At 47.9% G+C, this 21,444-nt stretch overlaps 1 protein-coding gene across 1 annotated transcript in view; it reads left to right on the plus strand.

Annotated features, from left to right (window-relative positions):
* The first annotated feature begins 12,252 nt into the window (after positions 1 to 12,252).
* The window catches only part of LOC139050101 (pikachurin-like), a 194,567-nt gene continuing 185,375 nt past the window's right edge, over positions 12,253 to 21,444 (plus strand). Inside the window, exon 1 of the mRNA XM_070526314.1 lies at positions 12,253 to 12,659. Coding sequence (XP_070382415.1) covers positions 12,536 to 12,659 — 124 coding nt within the window. The 5' untranslated portion in view covers positions 12,253 to 12,535. The remainder of the gene's footprint in view (positions 12,660 to 21,444) is intronic.

The following is a 21,444-nucleotide window of genomic DNA, read 5'->3' on the forward strand; positions in this document are numbered from 1 at the left end:
GACTCCGCAGACGACGCGTTCGCATGCAGACATCCTCGACGTTAACAGAATATTTTCACTATTTTCACTAGTTTCACTTCGCGCTAGAAGCCAAAATCATGTTACCGTACCAACTCGCCCAACTGTCCATCCTTTTGCGTTAACAGAATATTCACCTCGCCAACCCCCCTCTCCCCCCGCCTCCCTCCGCCTCCCTCCGCCAACCTCTATTTCATCGTTTCCTTTATTCTCCTCTCTCTCACCCCTGAGAGAGGGGACAATACGCCGTGCTCAGCACAAGCGGATGATATTGCGCTGAAGCTTTCAGAATGTCGTCATAAGGAAAGAAAAAAAAAGGAGAGACTCGCGGGTTTACGCCTCCTGAAAGTCACCTTTGCCAAGTCGCGGGCAAGTCCGCCCCTTTATTTTAACGTTCGCGAAAGTTGAAAACGGGAAAGAAGAAAAAAAAAAGAACAAGAAACAAAATCGACTGGCGGGTCACAGTTGAGAGAGTTCAGCAGCCGTTGTTTAGGAGCGTCGACGACAAAGCGGCCGCTATCCAAGGCGGCCCCTGGGGAGCGGTATCGCCTCACGGCAGGCGCCAGATGAATGGCTCTCCCGAGAGATGGCGCTCGCTCTCTCTCGCGCTATTCGCTTGCGCCAGCGGCTTGGAACTGCATGGCTGGCTTCCCTGCGTGCGCCGGGGGTATTCGGGGGATGCGTGGCGCCTTTCTGCAGAAATTAGTAGACGGCAGCTCTGGCCGCCTGAGGGAGCTCCACTGTGCCCTGCTAGCCAGAATGGGAATGATGCTGCATACATTGTAGCACGGATGTGCCCAAACTTCGCCACTGGTTCCTCGAATTGATTGGTGACTTAGCGGAATGTCTGCTTTCGAGCGAAATATTGCGTTGCCACTTGAACCGCGCGATAGAAATGAGAATGTGCGCTGTAACTTTGCAATAATGCCAGTTGAATGAGGAGAAGCGGAACTGTGGGGTCCGATATTTTGTTTAGCCGCAATCGTATGACGCCAGCAGAAACTGAAGACCAGGAAAGCGTGGGGAAACGTTATTTGTAGTTTCCAGTTGAAGTGTACAGACGGTATTAAGTTAAACGGAAACGAAAGGGGTCTAAAACAAACAACTTGCCGCCGCTGTGAGCTTCAAGTGAAATCAGCTTTATGTAAAGTAATTTACATGACGAGTTTACAAAGACAAAATCTAGCGAAAGTGTCGGGCTTCTCGCTGATATATTAACTCTGTTCCCCAGCTACCCTAGGCTTTCCCTTGCGCCTTTCACCATTTAGGAGAGCAGATAGTAGGGCTAGTTGGTTGAAGTGCATACTCAGTAGGTTACACGGGGTAACACGTAAGGTTCAGGATGATAGCCTTGTTTTGTTCTGTGTCCGTTTTCTTATTTATTCGTGCAAGTGTTTGGAATAAAATTTAGTTCTGAGTTAGCGCTCCGTCTGTTTTTTTTTTTCTCTCTGCTTGGCCTCGTGTCTCTGTGCAAACTTTTTCAGTATGTCTTTCACCACATTGCTTGCCAGCAACAGGGCCATGGATATACCGCTGAGCCTCGCTCGATGGTCTCTATAGGCGTTATAAAATATGAAGACGCCAAATATATTTATTTATATTTTATAATGAATAGCTACCAACTAGCCCAACAAGAAGTGTTTTTAAGATATGTGTCTATAGGCAGGTCGCCGGACCTTGCGAATGCACTGCGTCGGTAATGTGGCCTAGCCCGAGGAGACGAATTTCGTTAAAACCTCCTCGGGCTAACCACCGCCCCTTGCGCTGAGCTGACCAGCGGGGACCGTTGCGCCTAGGGACGCACTCTTGACCGGGCTTATCTGGTGTTTCTAGTTTGTTCTCTAGTTCTCTAGCAGGTATTCATACAGTCAATGATTACGGGACCTCATCCCGCATATCGAATATCACAATTTGATATTTCAGAACTAACAAAATTCTGGATTTGAAACTCCATAATGAACGAACGGATGTCGATGCACAAACAAGCGCCATCAATCGCACTCACGCACGCGCACACACGCACACAAACGCTGTCGATCATATTGATTTGCGGTGCTTGCCTCTTTGCCAGCTCTCAGGCTTCGAACCAGAGTTCAGGCGAGAACGTCACTTAGAGCAGCATGATCGCGTGCGAAGCACGTCTGTTTGGAGAGGAGTGCCGGGCGCGCTACCCTCACGAAATCACGTTGCCGCAATGCCTCGTCGAACTTTTACTCCCACAAGTCAGGTTTGGTGCTCTGCCCTCTCTGCTCTTTATGTAACGAGGAAGTAACTATTCATCGCACTTCCTTTTACCTTGTCGCCGCGTTATTGCTGCAAGAAAATAATATTGGAACTACACATTCGAAGATGTGACTTCGACTTAGTATTACTTCCTATTCTTACGTTTGGAGTCTCTAATCATGGATACAGACACGGCATTGTTTGCTTCGCTGCCCACGAGTTTCTTAGGGAATGGCCAAACGAATTCTCTGTTAAATTTGCATCTTCTTTTTTTCTTTCTTTGCGTGAAAAAAAGTACTGGCTGATTCTTTTTTGTATTATCACCTTGAGCTATATGTACACGTAATTTCACCCTTCAATAGCCGTTCCTCTGTAGCAGTTCTGAAATTTTATTTTGGATGATGACTTAGAATATTCCACGCAATTCATGACCCATACTCCATAGTAGGATTGAGCCTCATGTTCGGTGGGCAACAACAACAAGGGGGAAGTAAGCACCATAGTAGTGACATCGGGCGCCGTCGTTCAAAAAATTACACTGCGAGAGGTTCAGGTAGCCCAATATGGATATTGTCCTCGTGGTCAATAATGTACTGGACAATGGAGTGGGCATCTTCTTTGGGCCGCCCCTTCAGTTGGGGCCGATGAACGGCTTGGCTGCTGACTAACCTACAAACGTAATTCGCCCTGCCTACTGCCAAGGCATCGGAGATAATGAGCTCAGTCAAGCAATTCTCGAGAAAACAAGCCACGCTGACCACGTCAACAGGAGCCGAGTGGAAGTCAATGAAATGCCTCCGAGGTGGGATCGCACTGTGGTGCTGCCGGCCGAAAAGAACATTTACCAACAGCAGGTAACAGCGCTGCGCTCAGAGGCAGAAGTAGCCGCCTATCGGCTTGCCAGAGAGATTGCGGTCAGCGGGCGATGCATTCCCAAGGCAGTAACAAGCCGCGAAGAGGCAGACTTACCGGACTTCCTAACTGAATGGTGCAACGCGAGGAATTATGCTTCGTTCACGGGCGTAGAAGCTCAGTGTTGGCCTGTAGCACTCAGTGGCAGAGACCTTCTGGCTGTAGTCCAAGCTGTCCCTTCGGAAGTAAAGGCGGTCGCCTAGCTCGTCCCCGCCGTGCTACACGTCTTGAGCCAGCCTCCCTTGCGATCTGGCGACGGACCCATCGCACTGGTTCTGGTTGCGACCCGTGAGAGGGCTCGGGAAGTTCACCGGGTAGCCTGTGACCTCCAGGAGCACACGAAGGTTGGAGCGGCCTGCCTCTGTTGTCACGAGCCTAAGGAAGCGCAGCTCGAAGACCTCGAGAAATGTCCTCAGATCTGCATCGCGACTCCTGGCCGTCTCCTCGCCTTCCCGAGAGAAGGCAGGCTGCGCCTCTTAAGATGTACCTACGTGGTGTTAGACAGAGCGGACCACATAGTGGATATGGACCTGGAGATTGATGATGATGAAAAACTTTATTTATCCCTTTTTAAAGGGAAGGGGGCAATGTAATAGAGGGTGGGGGGAGGAACTACTTGAAGTAGGCCTCCTTTATCCCCTCAGCCCACTCCAGGATGGCCTCCTGAAGATCGGGCCTGGAGCTGCGCAAGGCAGCCTCACACTGCTCCGCACTAGATATTAATTGCTTGAATAAAGGGGAAAGGGGTGCTTAGGGCACCCCCACGTGATGTGGTTTAGATTGAAATTCAGGCCGTCGCAGAGTGGATCCGACCTGACCACCAGACACAAATATGGCTTACCTCGCGAACCCACAACGTGCATCCGTTCTGCGAGGACCTACTGGACGTTCAGGTCGGCATCGGGGTAAAGCCGGCGTTTCGTGACCTGACCGTCGAGCAGGTCGTTTTTGTCTGCGACGAGGCAGAGAAAAGCGAATGACTTGTAGCGATTCTGCAGGACATTCTCAACAAGCCACATCGTAAGGTCATCGTTTTCGTTGAAACGAAGCAGGCAGTGGACGACCTTGTGGGCTTCTTGGTGTTTCGGGATCTCCCTGCTGTCGGCATCCACGGCAGAAGTACGGAAAAGGAGCGGGACTGGGCTCTCGCCTCGTTTTCTGCCAGCGGTGCCCCCATCCTGTGGTGTCCACCGATTTGGGCACGCGGAAAGTGGACGCATCCAGAGGCATTAGCTTCGTGATCAACTACGACTGCCCCACCCATTCCGAGGGCTACATGAGGCGCATCGATCACGCCTCGCACTCTCATCACACCGGTGTGGCGTACACGTTCTTCACGCGCCAGGACAGGCGCCACGCTACGGACCTCGTCTCTATTCTCCGCGAGGCTAAGCATCCGATTCAGGACGAGCTGAAAGAGTTTTCCAGGGAAGCCATGCGTGATTGTAGACTGGGAGCAAGTCGTAGGAGGAAGAGATGTCAGCCGTGAGAATGCAGGCCCTGCCCACATCCCCCTTCGTACGCACAAACGGTTCTTTGTGGCTTCAGCACCCTTCGATGCCGACCTGGAACTCTATAAGAAGCAGTCGCGTGTTGCATCTTGCGAATAATAAGTACAAAAATTTACCCATGAAGCGAACATGCATTCGTTTCGAACAGCAGCGCCTCATGCTTACTGCACTACTGTTCCCTCAAGACTAAAATAACTTCTGTGAAATTTTTATCCCAAGCTTCACAGTTTTTATGCCCTTCACAAATTTTCGTAAACCATGTCTTGGTCATTTTAGACAACTTAAGCGACATGCGAAACACACGAACTGGGCGCCAATGTAAATACGCAGTCAATTTCCTGCGTCTCGCCTGGCGTGTATGATTGCAAAAGGAAGAGCACGTTCTGATTCACAGATTTGTAGCTTTCCGCGTTTCTACAGAGTTAGCTTGCCTTTCCCTGAGCAGCTTACGCCAGCTGAGATAAACGCTCCAGCAATCTCTCTCGTATTACTTTTGTCATCTCTCCTCCTCTTCTCCCCCTTCCCTATATTGCTGACCAGGTGCCAGCTTCAGGTGCCAGACACGTGCTAGTCAGGTATATGATGTGGTCAGCAGGCTTTCCTCTTCCCTGTCAGCTAGTCTCTCTGCCTCTCTTTCACAACCTCTCAACAAGCAATGTACGAAGTAATGCGCGGGATGTGTCATTACCAGCTCAAACCATGCGCGGTGTTTTAAATACACTGCGGCTTAACGTCGTCGCGTTTTAGTGAAAATGAAAAATTAAATACGCACACAAAAGTGTGAGTTTGGGCCAAACGTGGGCCAAATTCGAAGGCGCTGCAGCCATTACACATAGCGTCTCAAAATGTTAGCAGCCAAGGGGGAAGAGTGCGAGAAATATAACTTGACGCGCGCCAGACGTGTCAAAGAGTTAGTGTCCATCGGCACAATATTTTTGCGAACATGGGCTATGGTTATAGCATTGGGCTACTGTGCCGATAGGCAGATCCCACCATCGCTCAGGTACTTATTGTAATGCGATTAGCATTTTTTGCCTACTTCAGGTATTTTCGAATCTGTCTATCTATCCATTTAGTTACATAGCTATCTAACTAGCTATCCAGCCATCCAGACTCTTGCACCAGCCCAGCGACAGACTATCTCTACTAGCTTGCGCAGCTAGGTATCTGCTGTACTGAGGTTAGGTCACGTTAAAGAAGCCCAGGCGGTCTAACTTATACCGGAGTCTCTCACTACGGCTTGCATCATCGTGGTTCGTGGATCGTGGTTCTGGCACGTAAAACCCGATATTTTTTTTGCTCATTCTTGTGAAGTTGTTGTGGTCATTCAATCGCCATTATGCGACTCTGATGACGCCGTTGTCGTTATGCGATTGACATCATCCCGTCTGCTGTCGTCGTGCCTCCCCATTGTCACCATTCCAGAAACATCACCAAATTGTTCTCCTGTCATCGCCATCATGCCGCGTTCTTCGCTCTATTGACGTCATTTATGCGGCTTTAAATGACCTAATGGTAGCTTCGTCTTCAAATCGTGATTACGTCACCATTGTCATGCTGTCGTGGTCATACAGTCGTCCTGATGTGGCCGTTTCATCTTCGTCAATCCAGGTTCTTAATCTCGTCATCACATCTTTGGCGTCGTGCCATGCTCATCATGCGGACATAGTCAGGCCATCGTCGCGATGCTGACGTCGTACTGTCGTCATCACGTCATAAACGTCATCCATTAGTCGTCCTGTCATCGTCACCATACCGCTTTCGTCGCTCCATCGACGTAATGCCTTGATCGTTTCACCGTAAACATGCTGCCTTCATTCCATTCCGATTATGCCGCAGTTTCGTGCAATCTTCGGCCAGTCGAACGGCCCCGATTGTGAACACTACCGAATGCCCGAAACACTGGAGCGCATACTGTGAGATTTCCCAGTATATATGCTGGAGCGAAGGACGTTGGAAAGCTTCCTAGCCTGCGTTGGCAGGCAACCGCCTACGCGGGAAGCTATCCTCGGCCCACGGCCTGACGCGGCCACTTCAATGCGTGTAACTAAAGTGTTGTTGAAGTTTCTGCAGGACACCAAGCTCGACGAGTGGTTCTATCAGGGCAACTGTCTCATATACATAGGCATTCACCACTTCTCTTATCATCATCACCCATCTCAGTACTTTCACTCCCATTCCCTCTTCCCCAGTGCAGAGTAGCAGAGTAGAGCGCACTTGCTCAAGTCGACCTCCCTGTCTTTCCTGTCAGTAAATTCTATTCTATGTTGTCACTGTGTCATCGCCATTCAATCGTCGTCACGCATTCGTTGTGTTACGACCGTCGTTCTGCCATCATGTTCATTCTTTCATCGTCATTCAAGCTTTGTCGTCCTATTCACGTTGTACCGTCATCCTCATTCCAGTTTCGCTTCAAAGTAGCCGTCATGGTATCGTTTCCATACACTCTTCGTCATCCTATTGTCATTCGATCCGTCATTGTCGCGCTGTCTTCCGACCATCGTCATTTCAGAGACGTCATCAAATTGTCGTCGTGCCATCCTTGTCATACCGCATTGATCAGTCCATCGTAGTGACTGCGTCGTCCTCATGCGTTCGTCGTCATGGCGTCGTGACCATGGTAGACCCCGATCCCAGAGAGAATTTATGTTCCGCATAACTGAAGCTATGTAAATCTCTAAACGATCGCTACAGATTCTAAATAAAGGCGTCTTCAGCTATGTGATGTGTTGCTGCACTGTATTAGCGTCGACAGTAATCTTGACGTGCGGTGTGACAAAAGTTTTTTTATTAAGAGGCCTGAAACGAGGCGACACAGGAACCTACCCGGAATTTCACGCTAGGCACGTGAGCCACGCGACATCGCATTACGTAGTCTCCGCGATAGGCACAAATTTCATCGCGCCATCTGAAGTTTCAGCCCAGTATCGCACTGACCCCAGGACCGGCCCACATTACTCGGCAAGAAGCCGACCGAGCACTTGTTTAAACTTGTTTAAAGATACTCAAATACCGTTTGTTGTCTCGCTGTGGAACATTCACGTTCCAGAAGGCAAATAAATACCCGTCTATAGCGTGACCACGACGGCATTACGATAGTGGGATGATGAAGCAGGAATGACGACGATAAAATGAGCACGACGGCGTGATTCAACCACGAGCACACCTGTCCAAGCTAGCAGACACCTTGAGTCACTGGGTCACTGTAAGAGACCAGACAGACAGACGGACGGATTGAAGAAGCGCACTGGAACAAGCATGTGTTTTCAAACGCAACGGTCACTGCAACGGAGCTAGCTGGCAGCTGACTTACGTTAACGTGAACAGCTGCATTAATTGTGCCATGTGCGGCGTCCATTGTGGACGCCGCATGTGGCGTGGCTGACTTGAACAGTCCCGTGGCCACGGCACACTCGTGGGCGGAAGATGTCACTGGCTCGATGGCCGGCGACGAGCATTCGACGATCCAATACGTGCCGTGGATCGTCAGCCGAACTTTAGGGAAACTTTAGAAACCAAACTTTGGGGATTGGCAGGAGTCCGACATGGGATCCAAGTCCACACGACAGAGCCGTCGGGAAAGGTACGAGCAGGTCTGCCTAAACCGAATCGGTTTTTCGTGAGGCCTAGGTTTACGGGTGGACCGAGGCGACGTACTCAGATATGTGGACACAAAAAATTCGCAGCAATTCCCCTTTGTGAATGTAGGCTACCAGCAAGCTGTAAAAAAGAGAAAGCGCAACCACTGAGTGTAGAGGTTCACTTGATTTGGGGCTTTTATTCCCCTTCCGCGCGTCTGTAGAATACTCTGCGAACACGCACAGTCGCTACATAATAGCAGCTCAACCGGTCGAGGTGTTCAACTTGAAACGCGCCAAACGTCTAAAGACGCTGGCTTGTCCGCGAGAAGTTCATAAGGGCGTTCTAAGCCGTTTGTCGATACATGCGTCCGTGCTATGCCGTAATGGTTTCAATGTCGGGCTTCTGTGTTAGAGGTCCTGTGTTGGAATCCTGCCTACTTTGTTGAAAATTACGGATTTACAAAGGCTAAAAGATGTTTAAAGCCAGAAGGACGAAGCTTAGGCAAATCCATACACTTCCTAGAATTCCCATGCTGGCTGAACCGCCCCGATTGCAGCTCCCGTAGACACTAGAGCCAAAGTTCTCATTATTGTTTGAGACCATGTATTGGTTGAGTGAGTAAAGGCAAGGAGCAGAAGACAAGGACTGAAGAAGGACACATACGACAGGGCCAGTGCCTCCTCTCGTTTGTGTCCTTCTTCAGTCTTCGTCTTTTGCGCCTTGCCTTTACTAATTCTAGCATGAACCAGCCCAAGAAAGAGTTTTACTTACATGCATTGGGTGGTCTCTTAGTTTTCCTCCTGCTACGCCAGATGTCAGCAGATGCCTTACTGCTTTGCCTCCTCACAGAGGGCGCGAGAGCGTTGAGGCACGGACATTGAAAAATGTATGGGGGGGGGGGGGACATATACAGCTCTGCTGTAAAAAGCTTTAGCGTACTCAGTCTTGGTGCACCAATAATGAATGCATATAAATGTTTAAGATATAATGGATTAAATATGTGTGCTGCTTGCCTTAGCGACAAACGATGGCACAGCCGTTTCACTTGTGTGTGTTGCACAACGTTATTCATGCAGCGCGTGCTGCAGTGCATGAAAAGTGGGTGCGTGGAGAAAAGCGAGAGTATTTCAATGTTTTGTTTATGTGTTTAATATCTTGTTGTTCCTGTTTAAAACAAGTGTGCAAGCGCGTTATGTGATAACGTTAGGTGTGCGTTGTCGTTAGGTGATTATGTGAAGTTTTTTCTCAGTACATCATAGTCTCGCATGATGCTGCTCTAAAACTGCATGTTTGTGTGGTTTCTCGCACAATGACTTTGTGATCTTTTTCACATCGATGATAAAATTTGCACAAATCTAAGTGAGCGAATAGGTGCCTCATTCTAGGTTGCTTTTCCTTAGGGAAAATGGGCAAGTGTAAGGGGTAATTAACATTCAAGGCACCTGAAGGCCGCAGAAAACGGTTCAAGCAGTGGGACGGGACCTGTTGTCTCGCGTCAGCACTGCTGAAGGCAGAGAGCTGGTCGTTTCTTCTGGAGCGTCCACAAAACAATATCGCTGTTCCTCAATGCGTTGACTCGGGCGACGAAGGGGTGCCATCCTGGCGACTCAAGGCATTGCGACAACCAGAGGAGGCTAACGTCATCTTTCCCATGGCCACGGCGCGCTCATCGGCGGAAGGTGTCCCTGGCTCGATGGCGTAGTTGACCGGCGACGGGCATTCGACAATCGAATACGTGCCTTGATATTAGAAGCCAAACTTCAGGGAGTCGCAGGAGTCTGACATGGGATCTAAGGCCACACGACAGAGACGCCGGGAAAGGTGCGAGCAGGTCTGTCTAAGCCAAATCGGTTTTTCAGGAAGCCTTGTATCGCGGGCGTGAACGAAAGAGCGAGCTGACAATATTTGGGGGCATCTGGGCGATGTGTAGGAACGTTTTTGAGAACGGAGGTGGGCTCGCGCCTGTGTATTAGGGAGGAGGAGGAGGAAGAACTTTATTAAAAACACCAGTCAATGAACGTCAGAAGAGAAATGCTTCTCCCCCTTCGCCCCTAGCCGTCGGCCGGAATGCCTTGAGACGCAGCAGCAGCAAGGGCTTGACCGATGATGTCCCGCTGGACGTTGGGGTCTGGGCTGCGGAGCAAAGCCTCCCAGGATTCTAGAGTTCGCGAGCTATCATGTTTAGCCGGACATGTCCACACCATGTGAACCAGAGTTGCTGCCTCATCACAGAACCTGCACTTTGACCTGTACACTCCTGGATGCCACTTGCTGTAGAGTACGGGGTTTGGAAAAACCCCGGTCTGCAATTTCCTCCACATAACCTCATCTTTCTTACTGAGCGTTCTGTCCGCTCCCGGGTAGATTTGGCGATTTAGTCTGTAGTATGCTATGATTTCATGGTATGCGCGCATATCCTCTCTTCTGATTATAGTTTCGGTGGTTTGGGGGCTTCCGGGGGTCGACCGGTAAGTGAGACCTCGGGCGACCGAATGAGCCTCCTCGTTCCCTCTAAGTCCCTGGTGAGCTGGTGCCCAAACGAGCAGAACAAGCTGCCTGGGTCCTCCTTCCCTGTTTAATATACGGATGGCAGTCTCCGTCACCCTCCCCGATTCGTAATTTCTCACAGCGTTTTTGGAGTCGCTGATGACCACATTTACCCCCCTTTGGCTGAGGGCCAAGGCTATGGCTACTTCCTCAGCTTCAACCGTCTCGACGCCACTGATTGTGCAGCACGCCACCGGTGTTCCATCTTCTCTAACCGCCACGGCCGCGTGTGCCGCTTTGCTTGCATATTCCGCAGCGTCCGTATAGAGGACGTCCTGTCGACAAGTGTATCTAGCTTGTAATGCCTCTGCCCTGTCTTTACGTCTGCCGTCGTGAAAGGCAGGGTTCATGTTTCTGGGTAGCGGAGGTATTTTTATCTTGTCCCTGATCTGTCTGGGTATGTCGCCTGAGCGCACTTGCTCATGTTTTGGCTCGTAGCCTAATTTCTCTAAAATTTCTCTAAATTTCTCTAAATCTCAGAGCATTGACCTGGGTAACGTGGGGACGCCGCAGGGCTCGGTCTTATCACCTACCCTCTTCAACATTGCCATGTTGAAACTCCCCGAACGGTTGGGGGAAATTGAGAATCTAAACTTTACCATATACGCGGATGACTTAACCCTATGGATAAACAAGGGCAGTGATGGGCAAATTGAAAGCTCCCTGCAAAATGCAATTGACATTATCGAGGAGTACCTGAAACCCAAAGGACTTAAATGTTCGGCCGAAAAGTCGGAAGTACTGATCCTGATGCCCCCCGGAAAACAGCGGCTTCGCCAAAGGCGCGAAGCGGGCATCCACCTGTACGTTAATGGCGCCGAGATCCCCGCGGTCGACAGTATCCGCGTCCTCGGGCTGAGGATTCAGGCAAACCGGAAAAATTATGAAACGCTTGCTAGGTTAGAAACCAGTTCAAATCAAACGTGTCGTCTTATCAGGCGAATAGCGAACAGGCACGCTGTGTATTAGGGAAAAAAGGCAAAATGCAGTTGTCCCTTGATTTGAAGATTAGCATGACGGCAGTGTTTTCGCACGAAGCATTGAACGTGGCCGCCAACTGTACTCTGACGGCTAGCCACTCCGTTATCGGTGGCCGCACGCCTCTAATGTCTGAAAATGGCGGCGAAATTTCGTCCGCTGGGTGTCGTCGCCGACGCCTTGGGCGGCGACGCAAACTTGTGCTGCCGTACGGTCTGGCACGGATCCGCTTCCACACTCTTGCCGTCCAGGAGGTTTTTGCCATGCAGTGTCTTGGCCGATCGATACGAGAATCCACCGCCCGCCGCGCCTTCTGGCGTCATCGCCTTAAACGCTTTGCGGGTCTCTCACCAGGCAGCGCAGCGCCTGCGTTGCGGACCCTGGATTCCGCGCGCCGTCGTGCCCCCTGGGAGCAAGCATCGTGCGTTACTGAGGTCCGTCCCACTCGACGCACACTACGGAGTGCTTCGGAACGGGCGGCGTGCCGGCACCCAACTGCGACCCGGAGTCAAAACACCGCGCACACTGTCGCGTACGCTCTCCCCATGGAAGTGCCGGGAAGCAATCGTGGGCAGGCGAGGGAGCACCGCAGAGACCGCAGGACTGTCGGAGCGGACGACCACTGACCCTACCTGCCGCTGAAGACGGGAATCGCGCTCGACCGCTTGTGCAGTTCAGTTTGTTTCGGCGGGCGTTTTCGGTTCCGTGAGAGTGGGCTCGCGCGGCTTTTCGGCGGGCGCCCGGGGGAAAAAAAAAGCACACCCATGCCGGCTCCGTATCGACCCAACATGGCCGCGCTTCTCGTGTTTGGGCTGTGGGCTGCTGCAGCGGGATTTCCCTGTGTGCTGTGCTCGGCAGAGACTGTGGGCTTCGAGGCAGCCTTCCAAGGTGAGCACAACTCCTTATCGCGCACCCGGCGTTGCAGGCCCGAAGCACCTGCACCGAAGCGCGGCCCGCACGCGAGCGCGGTGCGTACGTATACGTGACTCAGCGCGCGGCCGATCGACAGTCGGACCCCAGGCCGAGCACTACGGCCGCTGGCGCGCAAAAAAAGCGCAAGTCGATAAAACCCGCCGCGTCCGCGCGGCGAACTGTCGTAAATCTTTTTTCCTTTTTTTTTTGTCCCCCTCTTTCCGGGTCACTAGCGGCACGACACAAAACGAGATGTGCCCAACTCCTATACACGAAGCCGCGCTTGCAATGTCTTTGCACGCATAAACGTCCACGCCGGGCCCACGATCGGCAGTAGTGTTATGGCACGGTCGCGCGTAAACGCAGTTTTGTGCCCCCGTATCGAAATGTAAGAGGCGCTGGCAATCGTACTAAGCGAGAGTTACCGTTGCACGAGGGGAGAACGCGTCCTTTTGCGGCGTTATTTACGTCGTAATGGAAAATGTAGGCAGTTGCATCAGCCTTACGAGCTACATGCACTAGTCATCAAAAGGCACATGGTAACGTCTCCTAGGCATGCAGCGCAGCAGTTTTATTCAATGACTTTATCCTAAAGCTTGGCCGCGATTCTCCAACATCATGCTGAAGATTTGATGTCAGGGTAATACTCCTAGGTCTTTAATTAGAGATACATGTTTTATCTCCTCGCCGTGCAAGCTATCAAGCTATGAGCATTGCTCGGTGTTGACTCTGGGCTGCCTCAAAGTCTTTTAAGTACGTCATCGTAGATATGCTTGTTGTGGCCCCGGAAAAGAAGCTAAACGGCATGAAATGTGCCGGAATAAGATGAAGGCGTTCTGATTGTTGGAGTAAGTCGACTGATCCCTCACGGGTCTCGCGATACAAACCCACTCCGTAGAACTAAGTCTCAATCGTCAAAAGCGGGCTTTCTGTTTCATGCAGAAATAAGCGCGCCATAAATTATGGAAGAAAATGTTGCTGCTGCCGAAACTGTATTTAAAGAACTACTGCAGAACTATATCATATTTTCTGTGAGAACTATCTACTCATTTTAAAACAAGCTGTAAGTGAGCGTAAGAAGTTCGTTCGATTTTTAAGAAATACGTCTTCACAAGAAGAGGCGCGCACAACTCAAAATCATGTACACGTGATGCGCGAAAATATCCACGACTCTGTATCATAAATGAAATGAGATTAACCAAGCCCGTAAAGAGGGGCATTTATTGGATTTGCATGATACAAAGTGCCGCTTCATGCCGTTTGACTCAAGTTGTTGAGTCATTGTCGCGTGCTGAGACTCTGCAAGTCTGTGGGTTGTTAGAAAAGCTGACGTTTCACCTAGGTTGCTGAAAACTTTTTCGGTACTGTTAAAAAAAGCGCCAACTATGCAGGACATTATTAGCAACGTCCTGCGCGAAGCAGTCTGAACATTGAAGTGTAAACCAACAACTGATCGCCTTCGGTCTTGTTTATAAAAAGGCGCCAACTATGCACGACATAATTAGCAACGTCCTGCGTGAAGGAGTCTGAACATTGAAGTGTAAACCAACAACTGATCGCAATGCGTTTCTCTGCACCGAAGCCTATGTGTCGTGTGCGTTTTACGTTCTCTTATGCCGTAATAGATTGCAGTAATGTATTGTAAGAATCTAAGAGGCACTTCTATATGAGAAGACTGTACTAAATCGTCTGATTGGAGAATAATTCTTTTTGATGGAAGTATACTGCTGGCATTTTCTGAGAACGCCTAAGTCCTTGGAGACATTCTTGCGAAACTCTTCCGTGTAAGAATTTCTGTGCATGGGATCTCGAAAAACAAATCCAAGTGTTTTAACCACGGAAGAAATTTATACTGCCGTGTTGCGCTGCTAAAAGTTTATAGAATATTCAAATAAAAATAGATTTTGATGTGAATACAACAGCTTTTGTTTTTCAGCAGTTAAAGTCAAAAGAATTTATGCTGTACTATTCTCCAATAGTAAACATTTGCTGCGTCTTTAGTTCCATCCACGTGAATACTAGTTGAAAGTAAGCACGGGCAATCCACATAGGCTAACTAAGGCACAAAATTATCAACCCTGAAATCGTTGTAATTACCGTCAGGCTGAGTAGTCGTGGAAAGCACTTCCGTAATCAGAAAAAACTTGTCAACTACAAATAGTTTAGAGGACATGTACACGCAATTCCATGTCAAGGCGGGCAACTTACTATCATCCTTAAGGAAAAAAAAAATGGAGGAAAAGGGTAATTAGTCCGTTTTTTTTTTAGTATTAACATTAACGGTAAAACTTGAACGATAACCAAGGGGCTTGAGAAGAACTATATGGGCCGTGTAACGAGAAATGGAACGAAATATGGTACGCTGCCTGACGGTGAAAGACAGTAAAGACTTGGTTATATTGCACTCTTAAGAAAAGCTAATTACATCTTCGGGCCTATCTTACTCCCAAACAATAGCCGTCGCCTATCTCACGTGTCCTTCCTTTCTTTAACGCGGCGCTCCTTGAACTTCCGAAGTGAAGAGTGACGGGTGCGTCATCAGTGTGACGTATAGCATTCGTGACAGGAAAGTAGCGAGCGCAGAGCTTTCAAGAAAGGAAACGCAAGAAAGGCAGATGGCAAATATTGTTGGTTTGGGAGATGGGCTCGCCCCAAGGCGTGTAAACCTTCTTTTTTAGGTGCTATGGAGTGACTACTGGTGTATCTGATATTCTAGTTGAAACTAAACGAAACGCGCCTCACGTGGTCAAAATGTCGATCACCTGGGTTTTAATGTTAAAGCGGAGTTCCCCACTACGGCGTCCCTCATAGGTCACTGTCGTGCTCCGTAGCGCTAAACAAGATAGTTTCGTCGTATACGAACAGGAAACGAAACAGCTCAGATTGCGCATAAAAGTTCCACAACCATTCACTCTGTAGGCGGTTTGTAAGGATGGTATTGCACAATAACTATTGCTTTCAGCGAAGATTAAGCTGATATGAATTCGATTTGCGATTATCATATATCAAAGACATGCTACAAGAGTACGATGTACGAGTACTTTATTTTCGTTATCTCCTTCCTTTTCATATGTCTGTTTGCTTCTCATTCAAGCTCGCACTTCTCATTGAAGCTCGCAATTCTCATTCAAGTTTGCTTGGAAGTCACCGTCACGTGTTTCTGTTTCTTGTTTGATGTTTGTGGCCTCGCCATCGCCTCCGCTGTCGAGAGCGCAATCGACTACAAGGCGCACAATTCTCGGGTGGGTCTTCCGCGCCATGTTGACTCTAAGACGAATGTAAGGCCAGTGAAAACACTGTTCCGCATACTTAACGCGAGCGACGCAGTTCTATCTTGGGAAGCCCGGCTGGGATAAAGCCAGTCTAAGTACGACGAGTGACATTTACGACAGAGGCGCACACCCGCATCGCATCACCGTTTCAGGATGCCGTATCCAGAAACAGCGACGATGAATGGTCGACAGACAGCTGTCTGGGGAAAACGAACGCTGACTGCGACAGAAGCGTTGGGAAGCCATATTGGTGTACCACTTTGCTGTCCATATTGCACTGGGTTTACTTCTACAGTATGCTGCCATTTTACGGGGGACCTAATTCTATACTTCGATAAATTTTTGCTATTGCGGTTCATTTCACATAGATGCGAAGATCACTTCAAGTAGCTGTTTATGCTTCTCATCGCGCGGGAGAGCAGGAAAGATTTTTCTGAAATGTGCATAAACAAATTTTGTTTGTTTGTTTGTTTGTTCGTTCGTTTCTTTCTTTCTTTCTTTCCTTCTTTCTTTCTTTCTTTCTTTCTTTTTGTTTTTTTTTCTTTGTACATGGGCACATGTGTGCGAGAGTTTACGCGTGTTGTGTGTACGCTTCGCGTTCACTCATCTTGCACGATGTGCTAACTGTAATACTAGGGTACCGGGACGCACCACTTACGTCACCGTCCTCCATCTTTGAGATGAATAGATGAAATATTTATTCGAAGATGTGGTAACTTCAAAAGCAATGTTGAATATTAGAGGTTGCAGGTTATACAGGTGAGCAGAACAGTACGTCTTATGTGGAGAGACAGGTTAGCGTCTTTGCTGCAGCTTTATATGGGAACCAAGTTAGAGTTGTTGTTATCCTTTAAATATGTTACTCATACTCAATATCAGTGATTCTCCCAGCATCGTGCGGGTCATTCAAAAATTACGACTGCCAAATAAACTTCTACGACTGGTATAAGAGCAAGCGAATGTGTCTTAAGTATTGAGGGAAATTGCCACTTGAGAAATAAATGCAAAGAAGACGAAGTCCAGTTGTCAGAGCATTGGCTCCGGCAACATCCATTGTTGACTACAGTCGTTCCCATCCGGGAAATAAAAAGAACGCCTGTCTGCATATACTGTGAGCGAGCGCGGTCTTGGTAAGCGATCCATCTTCATTATCAGCCTACTTTTATGTCCAATGCCCCAGGGCGAAGGCCTCCACCGGAGATCTCGAATGACCCCTGTCTTGCGCTAGCTTATACCAACTTGTGCCTGCGAATTTCGCTGACTTGGTCACCTCGCCTCATTTTCTGCCGTCCTCGACTCTGCTTTACTTCCCTTGACAGCCATTCCTCAACACTATCAGACTCCCGGTTATCTGCCCTACGCATTACATAGCCTGCCCAGCTCCATGTTTTTACACTTGATGCCAACTAGAATATCGGCTACCCCCGTTTACTCTCTACTCTGCACCGCTGTCTTTTTCTGTTTCGGTAATTCACAAAAGGACGCAAAAGCAAAGTTCGTGACCTCATTACATTTAGACAGTATCTGCGAGGTTATATAGTTTGTTAGTGTACCGATAAACAAAGGAGTAGGGGCTGCATTCGAGACGAAGCAAAAGGTTGAACCTCGGGATTTTCAGTGCTTACCAACAACAAAAACAAAGGTTCAAGTACTTGCGCGTGCTTATAAAAACATGACGCCCTACTAATGACGGTCACGGTATGACGTCGTACAGCGCTGTCGTCACAGGTGCGAAATTGAAAAAGGGAAACTCTAGTCTTCATTTAACTGCGCTACTATAGCGTACCTTTCTTTACCGTTAAGTAGATGGATATCGTGTCTTGAAGAGCTATTCTATAAAATTAAACTAACCTCATGTGAGTTTGCGTCTCTCTATTGATATGCGACGTCATCACGCCCATCAGATGCCTCACGCTGCGATAACCTGTGGCCCACAAAGGGTTAAGAAGAACAGTTTTCTTGCCGCTTTTTTTTCTTATTCCAAGGGGCGTAAATAGCGGGAAGCATTGAAACTTAAAAACAAGACACATGTTGCACTGCTTCACTGCCTCGCGCTGTGCGCTTTTGCATGAAAAATAACGGAATAGGTTACATTGTAAGAGCATGTACGCCGTCAAAAGTGAATAATGGTGTGAACTAACCTTTAACTCGAGCCCTTACAGTAACGAAAGTTGTGTAAAGGTGCGAGATATATAGCGATTCACACCGTTATTCACTTTTACGGTGTACATTTCTTTTTACCGTGTTGGCCATTCGGCCACCATCCTGAGGCAAACAACAGCAAAGTAAGGTGCTGTCGGCTCCCCGGCGGGGTGATTTATGACACGGTACGCCATCGACAAAAAAGCAGAGTTCATGTTGGGGCAGAGGGAGTGAGGTGGCACAACACTGTAAAAACAAACTGTACCCTCAGAGGATGCTAACACGAGCGCCATTCTTCTTGTGCCCCCCCCCCCCCTTTTGACATTACGTTCGCCCTGCATCAGCGGGTCTGTCACTACCCGGTTTCATAAAATCCTGAACGGGCTAAATTTACAGCTGGCGCGCACAAGGGAAGCGTAGACTGACAAGCATTTCTTTCTTCGAAGAATGAGAACATCTAATTTATGCAGATTTCGCACGCAGCGACAACGTAAACGGGATCAGCGGAAAGTTCCCATAGGCTGGTACAGTTGATGGTATATGCGCAGCTGGTGTTCCGGTACAGTTGATGCTGGCGCATCAAGGCAAGTGGCAGTTCTCGCTCAATTTCACGGCTTGTACTCGTGGCAGAAATTTCGATTTCTGTTCAAGCGTATCAGGGGCGTTTTTTTTTCTTTTTGTAAGTCTTACACTGATCCGGCGACTGCAAACAGGCATGCGGACTTCGAAGTTTTCGTTAATTTCCTTTAGATTATAATAGGGCATCAATGTTAATAAAATGTCGAACGTCGGAAGGCGTTTCTTACATCCTTTCACATAACGCCTGTACTTTTTACAAGCGGATGTCAACTCTAAGTTTGCTGAAAACAAACATTTGAAACATCCCTACTCATGTGCATATTAGCAACACTTACAATCAAGAGCGCCGCGGCGATCCATAAAGCTCGGAAGCGTACACATTTATTAACGTTGTCTTGTATTACACTGCAAGAACTATACTTTAGTGGCCAGTAACTTTCGATAATCGGTCTTCTATCTAGATCTGTCTGGGGCTGTAATCGCGATGGTCATCGTGTCTCGTGCCTTGTTACTTGGGCAAAGGAAGCGTGGACTGCCTTACACGGTGATCGCATGTCCAAAAGTGCACAACGGGCGTATTCAGCATACCATGCTCATTGTCAGTTCAGCAGTACTACATGTTTCAAATGCGAGGTTTTGGCGCGACCCAAACCATAGCGCCCCGTATATGCTTGGTGTTCGCTTACATGTTACGCCCGCACTCTGTAAGCGTTGGCTGCTGGTTTGTGCAAATTTTGCAATGTGACACTTGGTCACGTGACCAAGTGGCAATTGGCCACGCCCTCGATCGTCACCGCTCCATCCATTGAGAATCGGAGTGCAATTTGTTTTTGTTCTTGTCACGTGTTGTCGTTACGGGTTGTCATAACTACAGAAGAAAGCCCCAGGGGTCATAGACTGAATTGGAACTTGCGGCACATAGTAGAAGGTGAAGTAGTTAACATTTCTTTAGCAGCAGAAGTAGAGCGACAACTTAGTATATGCTTGGAAATATAAAATTAAGATGTACAATGCATACAAAAAAGAAAAATATGCTATATGCCATACAAAAACGTCACTACAAAACGGACACAGTGGAAAAAAAGAAACAATATATGTGCATTAAGAACACCTATTTATTAATTACACACGCATATGATTGGTGAAGAAATTCGCATAAGTACGGAATTTAGACGCATATATAGATTGGTAGTACACGTCAAGAAATTGTGGTAGAAGAGATTATTAATTTTTTCGGAGTACATAACAAAAAAATGTCTTAATGAAGGATTAAATCGGCGAGCTTATTGAAGTTTGCTAATGAAATGTAGCGTATTCCACAATGAAATGGTTAAAAAGACGACGTGCTTTTTTTTGTCGTAGTTAGTGCGAGGTTTTTGTAAAATTCGGTTATTATTCTGCGCGAACCTTGTTGAGTTAGCATTAGCTAGAGATTATTTAGGGATAAAGGACAGTGATGTTTGATTGCTAATTGGTTTAAACAGTTACCACCTTAGGTTATATTTTGCAAGAATTGTCACCGTAAGAACGTTGTTGGTTTGTAGCGATCCTTTAGCATTGGCAGTATGCAGACTTGACGTCATTATTCGCATCGCTTGATTTTGAATAGTGTGTATTCATTCATTTCTGAAAGCATCCGGGGGTTCTTTATTGAGCAATTAGTTCCTGAGCATTTCTTGCATTTCACCCCCGTCGATCTCGAACCCTTGAACTCGAGCTCTCCGACTCGATCCCTCAAACTCAAACCTTCGAACTCGAGCTCAGCAGTGCAATGTGTTACACTGGCAGGTTAGAGCTAGAATTATGTGAAAATTAAAAGCCAAAAAAAAAACTGAGAATACTTCGAACGAGCAGAGGGAACGCTAGAGCCATTGTTAGCGTGTGACACGAAAAGTGATTACGTGCTGTTCTTATACGATAATTAGGTAATCGCAGTATTTACGCCTGAATTCAAGGATGTGCGCGATAAACACATTGTAAACGCCAATTCCTGTAACTTACGAAAAGAGACGTTGCTGAATACACTAAATTATTTTGCTCCTTTGCTGCTCAAATTGACAAAGTTTACACAGTGACAAAAAAATAAAGATACCCTCACTTTGAGCGGGAGAAATGAACATGTAGGAAAGAGAGATACATTTTGTTTCCAAAAGATTTTCACTTCTAATTGTCGCTGTGGGAGTCCGGCTGGGCTAACGGTCTTGATGCTGAATTAATTGGTCTGGCCTCATTGAGAAATGAGAAGTACGGGAAACAAGGGCCCGACATTTCTTGATAACGAAGCCAACTGTTAATGAAACCAAGAAAAGCATAGGGTAAATTATTCTTATCATTTTTTTATTTGAAGTGTATGATGAACGTTGAGTCACTTTAGGCGATATGGGGAAAGATACTAATTGAAAAGAGCTTAACGTCAGACGTCAGGAAACAGTGAACAAATGAAGAGTCATGAGAGAGAGGTTCACGAAAGGAGTCCTCTCGTACTGAAAGAGGCTGACAGTTTGATTTGAAACTGCGATCGATTCGCGACAACCACATGCACAATATTCGCACAACGCAACTCCAAACTAGTATTTCAATGCGGCTGTTATCGACATTGTTTATTGTAACTGGCAAATGAAATAGGTCGTTGTAGATTGGCGAATAGGGGTGGGGCGAAGGTTAACTTTATTTAGACAAGAAAAAAGCCCCTTTTAGTGCGCAAATCGTAGGCAAGAAGAAAGAAGGTGACAGTACAGAGCGGTAATCACTTCAGCGCGCAATTCTTG

Source organism: Dermacentor albipictus, chromosome 9 (assembly GCF_038994185.2).
Source record: "Dermacentor albipictus isolate Rhodes 1998 colony chromosome 9, USDA_Dalb.pri_finalv2, whole genome shotgun sequence".
NCBI classification, from domain to species: domain Eukaryota; kingdom Metazoa; phylum Arthropoda; class Arachnida; order Ixodida; family Ixodidae; genus Dermacentor; species Dermacentor albipictus.